This window comes from Salmo trutta, chromosome 3 (assembly GCF_901001165.1).
Source record: "Salmo trutta chromosome 3, fSalTru1.1, whole genome shotgun sequence".
NCBI lineage: Eukaryota > Metazoa > Chordata > Actinopteri > Salmoniformes > Salmonidae > Salmo > Salmo trutta.
This window is the reverse complement of record NC_042959.1, coordinates 37,790,955-37,805,804: the sequence shown is the minus strand read 5'-3', so window position 1 is coordinate 37,805,804 and position 14,850 is coordinate 37,790,955. Positions and strand designations below refer to the sequence as shown.

At 45.8% G+C, this 14,850-nt stretch overlaps 1 protein-coding gene and 1 long non-coding RNA gene across 3 annotated transcripts in view; both read right to left on the bottom strand.

The window, feature by feature from the left end:
- Window positions 1–4,176: 4,176 nt before the first annotated feature.
- Window positions 4,177–5,674, bottom strand: LOC115164858 (uncharacterized). The gene is made up of 2 exons (XR_003869999.1): window positions 4,539–5,674; window positions 4,177–4,440 (listed from the first exon to the last, which is right to left on the bottom strand). It is a non-coding gene; the product is annotated as an uncharacterized LOC115164858 (long non-coding RNA).
- A 1,671-nt stretch (window positions 5,675–7,345) lies between these two features.
- slit3 (slit homolog 3 (Drosophila)) overlaps window positions 7,346–14,850 on the bottom strand; it is a 199,660-nt gene continuing 192,155 nt past the window's right edge. For both annotated transcript variants that reach the window (XM_029733602.1, XM_029733608.1), the window contains 4 exons: window positions 10,454–10,608; window positions 9,933–10,221; window positions 9,482–9,687; window positions 7,346–9,295 (listed from right to left, as the gene is read on the bottom strand). In XM_029733602.1, the coding sequence (XP_029589462.1) occupies window positions 9,054–9,295; window positions 9,482–9,687; window positions 9,933–10,221; window positions 10,454–10,608 (892 nt within the window). In that variant the 3' untranslated portion in view covers window positions 7,346–9,053. The remainder of the gene's footprint in view (window positions 9,296–9,481; window positions 9,688–9,932; window positions 10,222–10,453; window positions 10,609–14,850) is intronic.

Sequence of the window (14,850 nt, the reverse complement as noted above, 5' to 3'; positions counted from 1 at the left end):
TGTCCGGTTGGAATATTATCGAATATTTATAATAAAAAGGGGGAAAAAGAGGACTACAAGCAAATATATTGATAAAAGTCACCTTGTCCTAGAGAGATTTACATGGTTATCAAAATGAATGGTGGAAAAACATTTGGAACAGTTTGACCACTAGGTTTTATGGGTATTATGAGTCATAGTGTGGTACTCAATATGCATGTATTAACTTCTACATTCGTTTTAGCCACATTTACTATATTACAGACACCTTTATGCATTCTTTCAAAGTATATTATGTGAGCTAAACATAAAAAATAAACAAATACATAAAAACATTTTCCTTGAAGTACAATTTAGATTACTAATGTTACTGTCCCCACTACAATTTTTTAAATAATGAAATACATGTAATTTTGTCCTTTAATTGAAATACTGTAGAATTCCATTCATTCCTATGGAGGACTGCTCCTACTGGGGAGTGAAAATATGGCTGACCTGTGGCATCAAAGACTCTCAATGGCCAATACATAGAGTCAGCAATCCAAGGTTTATATACCTCATTGGCTCCAACACAGGTGCCAGGCAGTGTCCACGTGATGACGTCACAATGACTTGTAAAGGCACTTTAGTAAGCTGGACAACATCACAATGTGTACGTATGCATGTGCCTGTACCTGTGTGTGTGTCTCTTCACACTCCCCGTTATTCCATGAGGTGTATTTTTAACAGTTTTTAAAATCTGATTCTACTGCTTGCATCAGTTACCTGATGTGAAATAGAGTTCCATGTAGTCATGGCTCTATGTAGTACTGTGCGCCTCCCATAGTCTGTTCTGGACTTGGGGACTGTGAAGAAACCTCTGGTGGCATGTCTTGTGGGGTATGCATGGGTGTCATTCAGCTTGCCAACACCTCTTACAAAAACAAGTAGTGATGAATTCAATCGCTCTTCCACTTTAAGCCATGAGTGATTGACATGCATGCAATTAATGTTAGCTCTCCGTGTACTTTTAAGGGCCAGCCGTGCTGCCCTGTTCTGAGCTAACTGCAATTTCTCCAAGTCCCTCTTTGTGGCACCTGATTAACTAGTTTACAATAGTTATCTTTTGTTTATATTTAGAACCATTCTTCAGCTCCACGCAACCCCTCCCATCTACAGTTAAAGCCATAGGTTTACATACACCTTAACCAAATAGATTTAAACTCAGTTTTACACAATTCCTGACATTTAATCCTAGTAAAAATTCTCTGTTTTAGGTCAGTTAGGATCACCACTTTATTTTAAGTATGTGATATGTCAGAATTATAGTAGAGAGAACAATATACACTGCTTAAAAAAATAAAAGGAACACTTAAACAACACAATGTAACTCCAAGTCAATCACACTTCTGTGAAATCAAACTGTCCACTTAGGAAGCAACACTGATTGACAATACATTTCACATGCTGTTGTGCAAATGGAATAGACAACAGGTGGAAATTATAGGCGATTAGCAAGACACCCCCAATAAAGGAGTGGTTCTGCAGGTGGAGACCACAGACCACTTCTCAGTTCCTATGCTTCCTGGCTGATGTTTTGAATGCTGGCGGTGCTTTCGCTCTAGTGGTAGCATGAGACGGAGTCTACAACCCACACAAGTGGCTCAGGTAGTGCAGCTCATCTAGGATGGCACATCAATGCGAGCTGTGGCAAGAAGGTTTGCTGTGTCTGTCAGCGTAGTGTCCAGAGCATGGAGGCACTACCAGGAGACAGGCCAGTACATCAGGAGACGTGGAGGAGGCCGTAGGAGGGCAACAACCCAGCAGCAGGACCGCTACCTCCGCCTTTGTGCAAGGAGGAGCAGGAGAAGCACTGCCAGAGCCCTGCAAAATGACCTCCTGCAGGCCACAAATGTGCATATGTCTGCTCAAACGGTCAGAAACAGACTCCATGAGGGTGGTATGAGGGCCCGACGTCCACAGCTGGGTGTTGTGCTTACAGCCCAACACCGTGCAGGACGTTTGGCATTTGCCCGAGAACACCAAGATTGGCAAATTCGCCACTGGCGCCCTGTGCTCTTCACAGATGAAGGCAGGTTCACACTGAGCATGTGACAGACGTGACATAGTCTGGAGACGCCGTGGAGAACGTTCTGCTGCCTGCAACATCCTCCAGCATGACCGGTTTGGCGGTGGGTCAGTCATGGTGTGGGGTGGCATTTCTTTGGGGGCCGCACAGCCCTCCATGTGCTCGCCAGAGGTAGCCTGACTGCCATTAGGTAACGAGATGAGATCCTCAGACCCCTTGTGAGACCATATGCTGGTGCGGTTGGCCCTGGGTTCCTCCTAATGCAAGACAATGCTAGACCTCATGTGGCTGGAGTGTGTCAGCAGTTCCTGCAAGAGGAAGGCATTGATGCTATGGACTGGCCCGCCCGTTCCCCAGACCTAAATCCAATTGAGCACATCTGGGACATCATGTCTCGCTCCATCCACCAACACCACGTTGCACCACAGACTGTCCAGGAGTTGGCAGATGCTTTAGTCCAGGTCTGGGAGGAGATCCCTCAGGAGACCATTCGCCACCTCATCAGGAGCATGCCCAGGCGTTGTAGGGAGGTCATACAGGCACGTGGAGGCCACACACACTACAGAGCCTTATTTTGACTTGTTTTAAGGACATTACATCAAAATTGGATCAGCCTGTAGTGTGGTTTTCCACTTTAATTTTGAGTGTGACTCCAAATCCAGACCTCCATGGGTTGATAAATTGGATTTCCATTGATTATTTTTGTGATTTTGTTATCAGCACATTCAACTATGTAAAGATAAAAGTATTTCATAAGATTATTTCTTTCATTCAGATCTAGGATGTGTTGTTTAAGTGTTCCCTTTATTTTTTTGAGCAGTATATTTCAGCTTTTATTTCTTTCATCACATTCCCAGTGGATCATAAGTTTACATACACTCAATTAGTATTTGGTAGCATTGCCATTAAATTGTTTAACTTGGGTCAAATGTTTTGGGTAGCCTTCCACAAGCTTCCCACAATAAGTTGGGTGAATATTGTCCCATTAATCCTGACAGAGCTGGTGTAACTGAGTCAGGTTTGTAGGCCTCCTTGCTTGCACACGCTTTTTCAGTTCTGCCCACAAATTTTCTATGGGATTGAGGTCAGGGCTTTGTGATGGCCACTCCAATACCTTGACTTTGTTGTCCTTAAGCCATTTTGCCACAACTTTGGAAGTATGCTTGTGGTCATTGTCCATTTGGAAGACCCACTTGCGACCAAGCTTTAACTTCCTGACTGATGTCTTGAGATGTTGCTTCAATATATCCACATCATTTTCCTACCTCATGGAGCCATCTATTTTGAAAAGTGCACCAGTCCCTCCGGCAGCAAAGCACCGCCACAACATGATGCTGCCACCCCAGTGCTTCACGGTTGGGATGGTGTTCTTTGGCTTGCAAGCCTCCCTCTTTTTCCTCCAAACATAACGAAGGTCATTATGGCCGAACAGTTCTATTTTTGTTTCATCAGACCAGAGGACATCTCTCCAAAAAGTACGATCTTTGGCCACATGTGCAGTTGCAAACCGTAGCCTGGCTTTTTTAATGGCAGTTTTGGAGCAGTGGTTTCTTCCTTGCTGAGCGGATTTACGATCAATTTTGATCTTAAGTATGATTTACGCAGAAAACCAGTATTAGTAGTTATTTATAAAACATTACTTTGACGTGGAAATTATCTTCTCTATGCAGTCTAAACTTGACGTAAGTGATTTTCCTGCTGGTTATGTAGGGGTAGTGCAGTTTGGAACGCATATGCCGCCAAGCCTGTGGTGAGCTTTGCATTAGCTTTATGAACAATTTGTTAGGCATGATCAATTAAAAGGTGTGAGGAAGATTTCAAGATCTCAGTAACTGTAGTGCAAGTTTGTTTGACAAGAACATTGGTGTGCAATTTCAAACCGAAATAAAATGTTGGCCTGTTTTAAGAATGGTTTCCCTCCCCAATCAAAGGTGACATGCATAATACTGAACTGTAGGGTGCGGCACAACATAGCCCTGAGGCATGGTATTGAAATGGATGCGGAGATTAAAATGGACCCCCAAGAGTCTCCTAACCCACCACCCAATGGAGCACCTGCCCCGGCTGATGGACTGAGGAGGCGGCAGCTCATACAGATATTGGCGTAAGAAACAGAATGCCAAACAATATACAAAGCATAGGTTTTTTTATTGTGGAAAACGTTCAGTTGCATTATGTAAATGAATCGCCTCACGGACTTCATCCTGGCGCACGGACGCAGACGGACCCTCGACACCTGTGCCAAACTCCCCCCTTACTTCTGGCACCTGCTGATTTGGGAGCCTCACGCACTTTATCTCTTGGTGCAGGGCGCACGGGCTGCAACGCAGCTTCCCTTGGTGGAGGGGGCACACTCACCCGTCGCATGAGCTGCAAAGCAGCTTCCCCCGTTTCTATGTGAATAAAATAAAATCAGTGCATGTCTTGTATATTGTAGCGACCCGCACAGACAGCTGTGTGTTGTGTTAGGCTATTAGTTGGTTGTACTTACCAGTACCCAGTGTTCGCGGGTCCGACATGCCAATCAACCTGCTATCTGCCAATCACGGGAATGCCTGGAATGTTCCCTTAATTACTTACGGTGATCCAGTGACGCAGTCGTGGGGGTTTCGCGCGGACTTCACCGTTTCGAATGTTACTGCTAAACGATGTTAAAGTTAGGATTAAACCATATGAAAAATAGAAGAAACACCTTTTTTGAAACATTCACTGTAGCCGTTGGAGCATGTGCCAGTGTATGCGCTTTCCCCAATGCTTGCGCCGGTGCGCTGGTCCATTTTGGAGAGCTCCGGCGCGTCTTCCCAAAAAGTTTGCTTTTCTCTTTTGGTCTATTCCTGACTAAACCCTCATTTGTGCTAGCATTCTATAAGGGGAAATCGCTGATTGTAAGCCACGTTCAGGTGCCGTACATTTGAAATTAATTTGAGATTTATAGATCACAGGTGTGTAAATTACAAATGGGCTTCTTAGAATCTGCATAAGCAAGTTTTTTTTATGCTCAGTATTTTTTATGAATCGAATGTAAGCACACGTCAGAAATTATCTTATGACTAAGTATACAGCTAAGAACAGTTTTATAAATGAGGTCCCTGCCTCCTAACCTACCTCTCATCCTCTCTGTTTCAGGCAACCTGGCTAAAATGCTTGCTTGCCTAACTTACTTTCATGGGCAACGTTAGCTAGTTAACATTAGCCTTCTACATCTAGCTACATATTGAAATTCTGTTCTCTCAGTCCAGGTGAATGATGTATGAATTTATGGTTGGATCAGAATCGCCATTATAATCATCCCTATCTCAATCCATGGCTAATTTAGGAAATGGACAATTTTAGCTAGCTAGCTAGCTAGCCACCGGAGGACAACACCAAATGCAACAACTCAAGTTGTTTCTGTCAATGACGTATGTCTTAATGCGATGTGTTTGCTGCGCCAATTGAGCTCAGCGTTGAGCTAAACTATTATTTTATATTTTTTATTTTATCAAGGGAGGTCAAATGCTCTTTTGCTTCCCTTGCATTCAATGCACCGGTGGCAACAATATCCTCGGATGCTTTCTGAGATACAATACATTCAGCCTCTTGCCAACTGAAGAAAATGTATGAAACACAGAGAGACAAAATATACTGCTCAAAAAAAAGTGAACACTTAAACAACACATCCTAGATCTGAATGAAAGAAATACTCTTATTAAATACTTTTTCTTTACATATTTGAATGTGCTGACAACAAAATCACACAAAAATAATCAATGGAAATCCAATTTATCAACCCATGGAGGTCTGGATTTGGAGTCACACTCAAAATTAAAGTGGAAAACCACACTACAGGCTGATCCAACTTTGATGTAATGTCATTAAAACAAGTCAAAATGAGGCTCAGTAGTGTGTGGCCTCCACGTGCCTGTATGACCTCCCTACAACGCCTGGGCATGCTCCTGATGAGGTGGCGGATGGTCTCCTGAGGGATCTCCTCCCAGACCTGGACTAAAGCATCCGCCAACTCCTGGACAGTCTGTGGTGCAACGTGGCGTTGGTGGATGGAGCGAGACATGATGTTCCAGATGTGCTCAATTGGATTCAGGTCTGGGGAACGAGTGGGCCAGTCCATAGCATCAATGCCTTCCTCTTGCAGGAACTGCTGACACACTCCAGCCACATGAGGTCTAGCATTGTCTTGCATTAGGAGGAACCCAGGGCCAACCGCACCAGCATATGGTCTCACAAGGGGTCTGAGGATCTCATCTCGTTACCTAATGGCAGTCAGGCTACCTCTGGCGAGCACATGGAGGGCTGTGCGGCCCCCCAAAGAAATGCCACCCCACACCATGACTGACCCACCGCCAAACCGGTCATGCTGGAGGATGTTGCAGGCAGCAGAACGTTCTCCACGGCGTCTCCAGACTCTGTCACGTGCTCAGTGTGAACCTGCTTTCATCTGTGATGTGCACAGGGCGCCAGTGGCGAATTTGCCAATCTTGGTGTTCTCTGGCAAATGCCAAACATCCTGCACGGTGTTGGGCTGTAAGCACAACTCCCACCTGTGGACGGCGGGCCCTTATACCACACTCATGGAGTCTGTTTCTGACCGTTTGAGCAGACACATGGACCGTTGTGGCCTGCTGGAGGTCATTTTGCAGGGCTCTGGCAGTGCTTCTCCTGCTCCTCCTTGCACAAAGGCGGAGGTAGCGGTCCTGCTGCTGGGGTGTTGCCCTCCTACGGCCTCCTCCACGTCTCCTGATGTACTGGCCTGTCTCCTGGTAGCGCCTCCATGCTCTGGACACTACGCTGACAAACACAGCAAACCTTCTTGCCACAGCTCGCATTGATGTGCCATGCTGGATGAGCTGCACTACCTGAGCCACTTGTGTGGGTTGTAGACTCCGTCTCATGCTACCACTAGAGTGAAAGCACCGCCAGCATTCAAAAGTGACCAAAACATCAGCCAGGAAGCATAGGAACTGAGAAGTGGTCTGTGGTCCCCACCTGCAGAACCACTCCTTTATTGGGGGTGTCTTGCTAATTGCCTATAATTTCCACCTGTTGTCTATTCCATTTGCACAACAGCATGTGAAATTTATTGTCAATCAGTGTTGCTTCCTAAGTGGACAGTTTGATTTCACAGAAGTGTGATTGACTTGGAGTTACATTGTGTTGTTTAAGTGTTCCCTTCATTTTTTTAAGCAGTGTATATTTTAAAAAAATAATCTTTTTTTTCTTTGTAAATTTTGCATTTCTCCAATGTTAAGAGCATGCAGTCTGGCCTGGCCAGTCTGTCTAATATTAACTCAAACATAGACACTAGTTTCATGGTAGTTTAATTTCAACATAATTATTCATCACATGTTTAACCAGAAATATATCTATGTCTGGAGGATGCACCTTATAGTATGGCCAACATAATAGTTATTATTATTATTATTACTGAATATAAGGCATCTGACATAAGATCATTTACATTGTAGAGGCTACACCTTCCATACATACAGAACCATTTAATTGAATGTTTTGAGGCATTGGTATTGGAGTCGTTAGCGTGAGGTACTGGGGGTAAAGGGTGTACTGAACTTGATCACTGCCAAACTCTCAATGGAAAGAATATTTGGTAACACTGTATTTGACATGTACTGCACTCTATAACAGTATCAATATGTGGTAATAAAATAATATACAATTCAAGTGTTACCAAATATTTTCTGACTGACAGGGACGACGACTGTGATGATACCTCAAATCCTATGGTAAACACATGTTTACAAAGTAATCAATACAGTAGTTATGGGCTTCATCTATGCATTTAATAGTGTTAGTAGTAATGGACGGTAATGATTTGAGTCCAACAATGATTTCGCAGGCCAGGGTAGGCCAAGTCCTTTTCCATCTGAGCTGTGACCACAGACACAACAAGTTCTCATTCGGAGGATTTCTAGAACGCCAAGTTATTTCGCTGAATGACTCCAGAACGCCAGGACAAACTGCATGATTGGATCTAGATTACATATTTCTATGAAGGGAACCGTCGTATAATGGCAGCACGGTTATTCCGCTGCCGTATCGTAAAGAAAGTTCACATTCTGTCTTGGACTGTCAGTCTCTCACATGCAAGAAACAAACACGTTACAGAATCTCAGAAGAACTTCACTGGCTGACAGACTCTGTCTAGAAGACATCTATAGAAGCCATCTTGGCCCATCCCAGTGAGCACAAGCCATATAAAATATGTATTTTCAACCAGAAATACATATTTTGAACATCTTTTCAACCCAAAATATTTATTTTCAACATCTGTTGCTCAATGTGGTTGTACTCTAGAATCTCTGATGTGAAACAGCAGACAAATACAAATCAGCAACAACAATGTAAATGGGATTCCTATGGCACAAAGTAACAATCACTGTTTGCAAGCTCCGTGGATAAGAGTTCATATCCTGTAGAGAGAGCTCAGCTAGCTCTGTGGTGGTGATGAAGTCCGTTATAAAGCTGGGGAGCAAAGTGGGACAGTTCCTTTGTTTGCCTCCATAGCTGAAGATGAGGAAAAATACTGCCTTCCTCTTCTTTATGTCTGGGGTGATGCAGCACCAACTCCTCCTTCCCTTTGCAGCCTTTTTGTACAAGTCGCTGTCTCACTGTCTCGCTCCACATTTAAAGTGTCCAAAGACTCCCCTACCGTATCAACACGTACACACACATGCAATAATACACTGAGCAAATAAAAACCATGGGTTAGGTTATAACGTTACATTTATATAGATTTATACATACATATAAATTCATATACTTTCAGGAATGTTAATCTTTTTTCTTTTTTTTTCTTAAGGTACAAAATAACTTCTCATATGACAATAATATTCGACATATTAAAAACAATTATCAAGTCTCTTCTTAAAAAAAAAAATCCCATAATAAAAATAAGTTCTATGTTTTATTTTACAATATATTTTATTTTTGCTCTCTGGCAGCAGGTCCCTTTTTTTTGTTTGTGGTTGTTTCCAATTGCGATGACGTGATATTACAACGGGCACTTGGCACAGCCACACTCCAGGGTGGTCTCCATCTCCTCAGAGTACGAGGATCCGTCGGTGCACTTGAAGACCACTTTCCGCCTCCGGCTCTTGGATGGGGCGCAGCAGAAGCCTCCGTCGCAGGCGCGGGGACACTCCACCCGGGGGATCTTACTGGTGGAGGTGCACGTCTTCATGGGCTGGTGCCGCTTCAGCAGCTCACGCACCACCTCTCCCTGGCACGCGGGTTCTGTGAGGGGGGGCAATCAGAAAGGTTCACTGTCACTACAGCGTCTGATTTTATTAATGGATTATTTTAGATAGCCTAACTGAAGAATTGCATATCATTCCTATGGACCTCTGAGAATCAAGTTTCTGTATACAATAAAATGTCCATACATCAGCATGACAGTTTCTATGTGTGTGTTCCTCTCACCTGCGTCACAGGTAGGGCCAGTGTAGCCCGGCTGGCAATGGCAGGAGGGCTCCCCGCTCTCTGTGACCCTACACTCCCCGTGTCCACACTGGTGTCCTTTACAAGCTTGGGGCTCCTCTCTCCTGTCACAGTACTGCCCTGTGTAGCCGTCAGCACAATGACAACTGTAGGACGACGCCTTAGGCACACACAGCCCATGGACACACCTGGCACAAAGAGATTTAGACAATATGAGGAATGTTAATGTGTGTGTGTTTTTGTGTGTAAAATGTATCCACGTTGAGTACAAATGATTCATATTTTAGAATATTATTAAACATGGGAAAGTGTAAAAGTATGAGTTTGTTTCTGTGTGAATGTAACGTGTTGAAGACGATGCCTCAAGCTACGATTAATTCATTATGAATTAGTTATGACTAAAGGCCTGTGAGGTGTCCTGTATAGGCCGTACCTGCTGCTCTGACAGGGGCTAGGGGCGATCTTCTGGTCACAGAGGGGTCCGCTGCGGCTGGGTGGGCACTCACAGGACACACCCGTCTCCCCCCTCTGTCTGCAGGCGCCCTGGGCACACACGCTGCAAGAGTGGCAGCCTGGCAAGATGCCCTCCAACCCGCGCAGCGCTGCCCCCAGATCCTGGAGCTCTCCGTTGATCCGGACGTTGTGGATGCAGCCGTTGAAGGCCTGGGGGCTGCGATCGGGACCTGAACGCAGTCTGGACGCCATTAATGCTGAGGGCACACCTGGAGGGGAGGAGGTGGAGGAGGAGGAGGGATGGAAGAACTAAGGGGTTAGATCATTCTGACATTCTGGTTTGATGTTCTGACATTTTGTGAAATGTAAATGCAAACCAAAAAAATATGCTTATGAGACAATATCTTTAAGTATCCTAGGTATGCGTAGGGGTGTTTTTTTAAATTTTTACATAAGGTAATGGTGTGTACAGGTGTGTGTACTATATGGGTTTCTGCTTACCTCCTATGTAGAGCTGTGTGTTGTGGTCCACAGAGGGCTGGCGGGGCAGCTTGCCCAGGCTCTTGGGGGATCCCTTGTCCACCACCAGGCTCAGAGAGTGGTTCTGAATCAGGAGCTCCACCGTGTGGAATAGACCGTCACTCACAGACTCAACACTGCGCAGAGAGAGAGAGAGAGACAGGAAGACATTACAAAACGTGGTTCAACAACACTGCACCGAGACAGGGAAAGAGAGGGGACACAGGGCAATTGCAACACATGGTAGGAATATAGGAGTTTTTATAGAATAGGAGAAAAACATCTATTCAAAGACAAATTTAGTAGAAAAGGAGACTTGGAATGGGCTCATACAATAAACATAGCTGGTTTCTCTATAGGATCTCACACATTATTCTGTGGCAGTTGAATTGTTACAGAGCACTCGTTTGGCGCTATTAAGGAGAGCAGGGTGTTTAAAGCTTTCGCTGGCCGTGATTCTAGGCAGCCATGCGGTTTGAGTCCTCTCACACACGTACTGTGTGGAGGGTGAGGGCTCTGTGAGCATAGGGACACGTATCACTCCGGACCTGTGAACAGTAGCAGCACTCTGGAGGAGGCCAGTGAGTGTGTGTCCTCCAGAGAGCCTTTCACACTACTCATGTTTAAACCATGGCAAGGCACCTCCTCACCCAGCCCGCAAAAACCTCCCCGCGCCAGCAAACTCCAACTGGAATAGCAAGCTATTATGCTGGTGGGTTCAGGCTAAGCAAGATGATTTTGGCCCTCAATGATAATAGGCCTGTTGCCGCTGGACTGCTCCAGTTCCCACACTGGCTGACTGGCTGACTGCTGGGTACAGAACAGGCTGTACTGCCTCTGGGCTCTGGGCCCGCCTGGTTACTGCTGGGTAATTGTGTTTGGTCTAAGAGCTGATACAACAGTAGCCTGGGGTATGAGGTCATAACCCCGCTAGACCTTGGGAGGGGAGGAGAGTCGAGGAGGGGGTAGATGCGGTCATTTGGGGTTAGGCTACAAGGCTCTGACTCAGGGTGAAGGGGTAGATGGGTCCAGGCTGAGGGGTAGCTGGGGTCAGAGTAGAGGGGTAGATGGGGCCAGATTAGAGGGGCAGATGGGTCATGTTGAGGGGTAGATGGGGTCAGAGTAGAGGGGTATATGGGGTCAGAGTAGAGGGGAATATGGGGTCAGAGTAGAGGGGAATATGGGGTCAGAGTAGAGGGGTAGATGGGGCCGGATTAGAGGGGTAGATGGGTCATGTTAAGGGGTAGATGGGGCCGGATTAGAGGGGCAGATGGGTCATGTTGAGGGGTAGATGGGGCCGGATTAGAGGGGTAGATGGGTCATGTTAAGGGGTAGATGGGGCCGGACGAGAGGGGCAGATGAGTCAGGTTGAGGGGTAGATGGGGCCGGATTAGAGGGGCAGATGGGTCATGTTAAGGGGTAGATGGTGCCGGATTAGAGGGGCAGATGGGGTCAGGCTGATCAGCCCTAAGGCTGTCACTGGTATGGACGTTATTCCTGGAGAGGAGACAGGCAGCTACATTACAGACAGCTAGAGACAGTGGTTTGGCAGGGATAGAGCGGGGAAGAGAGAGCGAGAGAGAGAGAGAGAAAGAGATATAGGGAGAGAGAAAGAGAGAGAGAGGGAGCGAGAGACCAATGGGTATGGGTGGTGAAATTGATTGCAGCTCTTTCCCTCAACTTCTCCTCTCAGCCCAAAACTAACTCTTCCTATCCTTACCCCAAGAAATGTTTTTGTTCCAAAAACATAAACGAGAGAAAAACCCACTCTAGCCGCTGTTGGGTTGTGGTCTTCTCCAAAAACAGCATACCATCAGGGGAGTTTAGCAAGGCTCCTCCCCCCTACTGCCAGCTCTCCTATTGGCTAATGGTTAAAAACATTTGATTGACACTTCCCGCAGTGGTTCAATGATCGTATTATTAGAATTAACAGCCAGTAGAAAAGTACTGTGAGTTCTGGAGGTGGGCCCAGAACACAGACAGCTAGAGTCCTGACTGCTCCCTCCATACAGGCCAACACACTGCCAAGACAAAGACCAGCAGTAAAACTAGATCATCAGCACGCTACAAGCACAACTAACCAATGTTCACCCGTAGGTCAAGTGTGTGAGGACTTTAGCACAACACAGCTGAGAGGACAGGTAAAGGACACAACCCCTAAACAGCTCAGCAATTGGCCAATGTGGTTTCAGTAAAAAAAAGATATTTGCTCAACAAAGGGCCAACACAGACGCATGCAGGCAGCATGTATGGTTTGCATTATGGGCCCGTAATTCAATTCCGGTCTGAAAACAAGGCTTTTGCGACCAACACAATGGTAAGCCTGCTGCAAGGACCCCCTTCTGCCTTCCTGTCCTCCATTCAAAATGTAAATACCACCATGGAAGTCCGGCTTTATTACACTTTAATGACATTTTCATCTAGTGTCTGTGGTTTTGACAGCCGTCTTTTATTACACGGAAATCTGAAAGCCCACATCCTTGCCAAAGGGGGAGTAGCAGGGAAGAACAGGGTTTTGGGTTGGAGGCAGAGGTCTAGGAAAAATGTCAAGAGATTTATTTCTGTTTTTATCTCTTTCAAATGACAACCCTGACAACAAGGTGATAATGGTCTCTGGGGGAAAAAGTGTGAAGTAATACTAGGTGTTAAACAGAGCTCACATCCTGATATGATGTCATATGACCACAGAGGGGCAGCAGAGCTCTAGCCTAACAAGGTGAATCGTGTAGCTCAGCCCTCCAGCCTTTGCCAATATTGGGTTTTGTCTGTGTTTTGACAAGCTGAAGTTTTCCAGAGGCAATGATATTTTTTTGAGGGGGATGCGGGGTCTTTGATGTGTGCCCAGTCTGCGTATTAGCTTAAAGCGGCCCATTATGGAATTCAATAAAAACAAACAGAAAGCCGTGGCAGATTTCAGCAGCGTCGTGTCCCCCTGCAAGTCGACCAGGGGAAATCAATTTCCTGTCAGCCGAGAATCAAATACTCTGTTTTCCGCTCGCAACCAAACCACATTAGAAATGACACATACGCTAACTTTGAAACAATTACCGGTTGCCTTTATCTGAGTAAAGTTACCTTGAACCAGCTACCCTGTAGACCCTATTTACATTTTAAAATGAAATTAGCCAGAACTATCATTTGCTTACAATGTAGCACTAACCCGACTAGCTTATTTAGTGTATGTGGTCTGAGGAATGGGGGGGATGTTGTTTGGCTGCCTGGCTGGCTCCTCTTAGGGATAGCTAGGTCTAACTGCAGCTATCTAAACCATCTTAACGGGTGGGGGTAGCTAGGTGGAAAAATAACAGCTATGCCCTTGAAAGGACTTGACTTCAGCTTCCCAGAGACCGGAAGCTTCCATGGTCTAAACACGCCGGTCTTATGGTCTCCTTTACGGTGCTTGCCAGTGGTGCTGCATTCTCCAGCCAGATGTCACACTCCATTCTCCTGACCTCTGTGGAACACTTTCTGCCTCCCAATTGTCAATTATCCCCTATAAGTGCACTACTTTTGACCAGGGTTCACTGGGAGGCCCATCTCTCTCTGACCAGTGATCAACGGGAGGCTCATCTCATACCCAGCGGTCTCTCTCTCTCTCTCTCTCTCTCCTCCGCTCTATATCTCTCTCTCTCTCGCTCTCTCGCTCTCTTTCTCCCCCCTTACTCTCTTCCCCGTCTTTCTTTCTATCTTTCTTTCTTTCTTTCTTTCTTTCTTGCTCTCTCGATCTCCTCCCTGCACCCTCTACCAGTAGTCCCACTTTGTTCCCATGCTGCCTGTCCTCTCCTCTATTCTCCTCTCCTGTCTTCTCTCCTTTGTGACTCAGCCCTTAAAGACTCTCTCCACTCTGCTCTGATGTGGCACTCGGCTCATAAAGAGACATATTCGGCTGATGCTGAGTGGAGCATAGAAAAGCAACAGAGAGAAGAGAGAGACACTCTGACCCCTCTATAGGCTCTTCTTCGCAGCTCTAAATCAAAGTTTCATGGCAGGCAAGGGCTGGCTCCTTTTTGAAGGGCACCAATACAGATACTGTAGGGCTGTGTCCCAAACGGCACCCTATTCCCTACATAGTGCACTACTTTTGACCAGAGCCCTATGGGTCCTGGACAAAAGTAATGCAATTTATAGGGAATAGGGTGCCATTTGGGATGTGCAGCCTAGGCGTGGCAGTGAGATTGTGGAACCTAGAAAGGGTGGGAGGGAGTTGGGTAGCAAATTGAAACGCTCTCGTTCAATTGTCTGTGATGTTTTTATGCCCCTTTCCTTCCATACTTCTTCTCTCCCTCTATCCTTCTCTCCTGAATAACAGCAGACGTGGTCCCTTAAACTAATAGAAGGATTACTGTGGCATTTGGTAAAGGGCAGGACATTAACACACA